The sequence below is a fragment of the Ornithorhynchus anatinus genome, chromosome 21, assembly GCF_004115215.2.
Source record: "Ornithorhynchus anatinus isolate Pmale09 chromosome 21, mOrnAna1.pri.v4, whole genome shotgun sequence".
In the NCBI taxonomy this organism is placed as follows: domain Eukaryota; kingdom Metazoa; phylum Chordata; class Mammalia; order Monotremata; family Ornithorhynchidae; genus Ornithorhynchus; species Ornithorhynchus anatinus.
Genome location: NC_041748.1, coordinates 19,322,483 through 19,328,482, shown reverse-complemented (window position 1 = coordinate 19,328,482; position 6,000 = coordinate 19,322,483). Strand labels below are relative to the sequence as shown.

The 6,000-nt window shown below is 46.2% G+C and overlaps 1 protein-coding gene across 1 annotated transcript in view; it reads right to left on the bottom strand.

Moving 5' to 3' along the window:
• Positions 1-830: 830 nt before the first annotated feature.
• Positions 831-6,000, bottom strand: part of MN1 (MN1 proto-oncogene, transcriptional regulator) — a 67,461-nt gene continuing 62,291 nt past the window's right edge. Inside the window, exon 3 of the mRNA XM_029049214.2 lies at positions 831-5,846. Within this exon, the coding sequence (XP_028905047.1) occupies positions 5,662-5,846 (185 nt within the window). The 3' untranslated portion in view covers positions 831-5,661. The remainder of the gene's footprint in view (positions 5,847-6,000) is intronic.

Sequence of the window (6,000 nt, the reverse complement as noted above, 5' to 3'; positions counted from 1 at the left end):
GTTCTAATCCAGATCTGCCACTTATCTGCTGTGTGACCTTGGGTAAGTCACTCCACTTCTCTTGGCCTCAATGACCTCACCTGTGAAACGGGGATTAAGACTGTGAACCCCATGTGGGATATTATCTGTATCCAACCTAATTTACTTGTATCCACCTCAGTGCTTAGCGCAGTGCCTGGCACATTGTTAGTGCTTAACAAATACCACAATCATTTTTATTATTAATAATAATAATCATGATGGTATTTGTTAAGCACTTAACTATGTGTCAGGCACTGTACTAAGAGCTGCAGTGAATACAAGCAAATCGGATTGGACACAGTCCCCTGCCCCATGTGGGGCTCACAGTATTATTCCTAAACCCTGTACCTCAATCTCGTGTCGTGTATCTAGCCACTGACCTCTCACTTACCTCTGGCCTGGAGTACCCTCCTCCCTTCATATTCAACAGACAATACTTTCCACATTTTTCAAACCACATTAAAAGCACACCTCCTGCAAGAGGCCTTCCCAATTAAGCCCTCATTTCCTCTCCTCCCACTCACGTCGCCCTTGTCCCTTTTATTCATCCCTTCCTCTGCCCCACAGCACTTACATAACCGTAATTTATTTATTTATATTAATGTCTGTCTCCCCCTCTGAACTATAAGCTCATTGTAGATAGGGCAAGTGTCTATCAACTCTGTTCTACAGTCCTCTCCAAAGCACTTAGTACAGTGCTCAGCACACATTAAGCACTCAATAAATATGACTGATTTTTTTTGATTGATTCCAAACCTTGCAGGAACCTATCCAGGAAGGCAAAACCCTTGCAAGGAATAGACAAGGGCCACCATTAACATCATATTTATTGTTATTTAGTAGCTCAGTAAAACATATACAGATATATACAATATGCATGAATACAGAAGACTGCACTTTACATATTTTTTTTAAAAAAAAGAAAGAAAAATAACACTCAATTTCATGAGCTATTGTCACAGTCTTCCAACCAAGCATTTAAGAAATGAATTTTAACAAGAGTCAAAAAAGATTACAGGATTGCCTAACACACCGCAGGGTCAAGTTCTCATATTTTACATGTGCAATAACATTTTTCAGAAGAGTTTGCTATGCAGTATGGATTACCGGTGTTTTGATTTTTATTTCTTCCCACGAACCGAATTTAAAGAAATAACATCCTTTTGCTTAAGGCTGTTTTAAAGCTGTTTCATTCTTGGGTCCTGAAGAGATAAAAGTTAAAACTGCCAAATTTCACATCCCGCAGTTTCAGTTGGTCAGAATTCACTTGTGAGCTGGTGGATTGGAAACGAGAAATTCTGAAGTCAGGATGAAGATGTTTCCTCCCTTAGCCTCAAGCCATCGAGGGAAAACAATTTGCAAATAGTTGCAAGTCTAAAATTTAAATAAAGGGACACTGCAGTTTTTCAAGGAAAATATCCAACCCCCTAACTAATTGGCTGGGTTCCCCCCCGACCCCCAAATATTAGAACAGCAGGAATTGGTTCAGCACCCATTAACAAGGTTTGTAGTCAGAGCACACACCTCCTCTCTGAGAGATTAATGCAATCTCAGCCTCAGGATTGTGTCTTTAGAGACTGGGGACAGAATGCCCAAAAGGTCAGGAGGTGTCAGCTCTGACCATCATCAGTCAGTCCTAAATCAGAAACAGAAAGCGGGTGGGGGGTGGAAGGAGGGAGTGGAGAAGGAAGACGAGGAAGAGGAGGAGAATGGGGGCAGTAGAGCTTTTCCATCCCCTATTACCCTGTGAAATGTCTGGAATTAAAAGCACATGTGACCGTGCCTCCTCTTCCCTCAGTTCAGAAATCGTGGTGACCCAGGACCTAAAAAAATCCCCAGAAGAGCATTTAATAAATAACATGCCTATTCGTTTTTTGGCCAAGAGAATCGTCATTCTTCATTCAGCTCACCAAAGACCACATCTGGTACCAGAGTGGCTATTCCAGTGCCCAGGACACCCAAAGTCTCATTATCCCAGACACCAAAACCTAGTAATCAACAACTGAGTCACCCCCGCGGTCCGAGAATCTGGAACTCGGCCCTGCCAACGGAGAGTCAGGCCTTTCCGTGTTCGATCGTCATTCAAACCATTTCCAATCCATACCTGGGTGAGGAGAAAACCCTGAGGTGGCTGGGCTGCTAGAGAAGCTTCCGGCTTTCATTTCCCCTTATCCAGTGGTCCCCCTCAGCCCCCTGGCTGAAACAGATGTCTGCCCCTGAAAGGAAACTAAAGGAAGGAAGCAAAGAGTTTGGGGTGGGTATTTTTTGTTTTGTTTTTAACATTTGGAACAGAAAGGATGTGGAAAATTCAGTTGCTAAAATCCCCCTTCTGCAGGTATCCCAACTCCCCCTTCCTCTGCTCATTAGCTAAAACTGTAATTACCTGAAACATCCAACCTTAACCAAGAAAGTGATCCCTCCCTCCTCCTCTTTCCCTATTTGTGGATGAGTAATCTGTTGTGCAGTCCTTACCAGCTTCCAGGCCGGCCACGGGTAGTTGGGGGATACTGTGATCACTCCCCAGCCCCCCACCCAGGCATGAGGACAGTGTCTAATTCCCACCAATGTATTCTTTCCCAAATCACTGTGCTAAGTGCTGCCCACAGAAAACCCTTACCGGATACTATTACTGCTACTTCTCCTCCCATGTTACCAGGCAAGGAAAGACACTGGCTTGGATGCACAAAGGTGCAGTCCCTTTGAACAAGAAAAGATTTTCCTTTGCTCTGGGGCAGTGGAATTGTGGACAAGATGGAGCTTCCTACAAGAAGATGGTGTGGATGGCTGGCCGGCTTCACACTCCCTGAGTGTGATAGACTCGAGTGATTATATGGCCAATTTGCTCCACGGAAACAGCTCACAAGGACAGTCCAATCCCCCAAAGGCCTGAATGATCTATTTAGGTTTCAAGTGGAGCCTTTGGACTTGATGTTTGCTCCTTTCCATGACCTTCGGGCTGGATTTCCCTCTATAAAAAGGGTTGGTCCCAGTTTTCAGGCTTACGGAGACACAGCTGCCCTTCAGAGAACTGAGTCAGAAACTATGACTTCAGTGGATGGGAACCTGCCAGTTACCCACAAATAGAACATAAGCTCCTTGAGGGCAGGGATCACATTTACTAATGCTATTGAGCTCTACCAAGCACCTAGTAAATACAATGTTCTGCACACAGTAAATGCTCCAGACATATTCCTGATTGATTGATCGAGAGGGCCAGAATCCCTTCTTCCACTGCACGTGGATTCATGTTTCAAAAAGTTCAAAGCTCTTCCCAGGAGACAAGAGCGAGGCTGTGCAAGAAAAATCTTCCAAAATTTACCTGGGGTGAAAGAATAGGGCAAGGAGTCCAAACTTGCTAAGTTCCAAAATAACTGGTCTCATCCGGCTGTGTGCAAAACAGAATTTGAAGTTCCTTGAGTTAGATTGGGAAGGGGTGGGTGGGGAGGTTATTCACCTTTTGCATCCCATGATCAAATGCTTCCAAATCTTTGCAGCTCTTTCTCTCTCTCTCTCCTGCCTGCATTTAAACAAGTTTGCTTCTGACCCACAGCCCTAATTTTCAGTGCTAGAGAGAGCATGGTCCCTAGACTAGGGGAAGCATAAACTAAATTGGGGGAGCTAAGTCCCTTTACTCTTTCCAGCTTTAAAGCCACGTAAAGTAAGAGAAGAGAGCGAGACTCTTTTGTTTTCTCCTGAGTGGGATCCAACTTTCTGTCCAGATGAATGTTATCAGTGGGGGGCAGAAAAGACCGCCTTGTCTCTCATTGTCTATCTCTCATAATACCGTTTACCACTGCTCTCCCCCCATTAAGGGCCAGAACACAGAGATATTGGAAAGCACAAAGAGCTATGGATCCACTTCAGCTAGCTGCCCTTGCTCTCTCCCTCTCCCCACTCCACTTATGGCACAATAACCTTAGGCTGCAGATTAGGAGTTCAAGTCAAAGCAATTCTTCCCCTCTCTAGCATCAGCCCTAGGCCCCCACCTCCCTGTGCTGATCCCCAAGGTCTGTCCAGCTCCTCCTCAAATGACTGGGTGGCCCACGATTCCAGGCAGGGGGATAAGGGAGATTCTGAATCTGTTTAGGGAGGCAGCAGGATCCGGTGGAAAAAACAAGGGGCGGAGAGTCGGGGGTGTGGGTTCTAATTCCAGCTCTGCCCCTGGCCTGCTGGGTGACTCTGGCCTAGTCTCTTGACCCCTCGAGGCCTCAGCTGGCTCACTGTACAATGGAGATGATAACATCTGCTTCTCCCTACTTCCCGGGGATGTGCTTTAAGTTAACACGAGGGGGCCAGCTGCCCTCCGTGGCAGAGAACCAGATTGGGTCTGGCGAGGGCAGGGATTCGGGCTGAGGCAAGTCCTTTTGCTTCCCTGTCAGGGACAAAAATGAAATCTTTGGGTGGTCAAAGTTCATGGCAATTGAGAGCTTGTTGGGCGAATTCCAGGAGTCCTCCGTTTTGGCCCAGCAGGCTTTCCACGAGGGGAGCCGTACTGGAAAAGGTGAGAAGGAGAAATTGAGGGTCTGAGTGGCAGGCGGGAGGTCGAAAGGCGATCGATGATTCTGCTGTTCTGCTGTCCAAAATCAGAGGTACCTGTGCCCCCCCTCACCGAGAGACTGGGGGAGAATGAAGAACATGCTCAGTGCCATGGGAAATTACTGAACTTAAAGACAGAGGGAGGGGGAAAAGTGGGGGGAGAGGCAAAAGTCTCATGTCTTGAGGGCGGAGTCCATTTCCTTCCAAGAAGGAAACCCACCTCAGTGCTTCCCTCCCACCTCATCCCCTGGCTTTATATTCAAGAACACAATTTTTAAAATAATAGCTAATGGGTTAGAAGGCTAAATAGCCCATATTGGCTCCCAAAAGGAAGGCAGATGCGTCTCCTTTTGACAATCAGTAATGAATAGCAGTTTTCACCCTAAAAGGGAGAGCAAATTCTGTGTGTGTGTATGTGTGCATGTGTGCTCGTACACAATCAGTAAAGGAGACAAAATAAAAGCCCAGGCAGAACACCTAACTTGGTATTAATTGTTGGGTTCTGTGTGACTGACAACATCTTGGTGTCAGGATGTAAAATTGTGATGACAATTTGACTTTAACCGGCATTACTCCAGAACTGCTATTCTCCAAGATTTCCATTTTAATAAACACTGAAGGAGGAAAAAAAAAAAGTAAAGCCAAGAAAAGAAAAGTATCTTTTTTGTCTTATTATGACATACACTACTTGGACATACAAGCAGATGAAAAAGAAAGAAAAGGCCTCATCTAAAAATGTATGCCAAGATTACAGAATAATGGGAAAGAATCATCTAGCAGGAAAAAAAAATTAAGCAAAAATGTGCTAACTGCAGAAGGGTTAACACTAGCAACATACTGTGGCAGATTTTTTTTTCCAAAAAAATTTTCTTTTTTGAGGTTTCCTTTAAATTAACCCTTTTCAGTTCATGTGCCACTAAGCAGGTACCAACCTAGAAAACAATAGTCCACCCAAGAGAGTGCGTGTTTGTGTGTGTGTGTGTGTGTGTGCGCGCGGGGGGGGGGGGGGCGGGGGGAGAGAAACGACACCTTTCAAATTAAAAAGAGGGGATGATGGGGTGGGAGGGTGGGGTGCTGCAGAGGAGGGGGGAAATATCTTTTTCTTCAAGTGAGGGCAGCCACAAAAGTCCCGAATCTGTTGGAGATGTCCGAGTGCAGGGATCTCCAGGTTGGCACAGCAGTCCGGCCTTTGGCCTCGCCCACGTCATCCGTGCAGTGGACCGAGAGACACTGCAGGTGGCTGCCAGGCTGCGCGGAGGCTGAGGTCTTGTTCTGGGGGAGGTCGTGGGCTGCAAGGGGTCAACAACAACAACAAAAAAAAAGGTGTTAGTCATGGGAGCTGGCGGGGAGGAGGTAAGGGGCTTCTCCGCCTTTGCCCCGAGCCTCCCTTGGGGCTAATGTGGAGTCTCCCTTCCCAGTTGTCCTCCTCTCCACCGAACATCC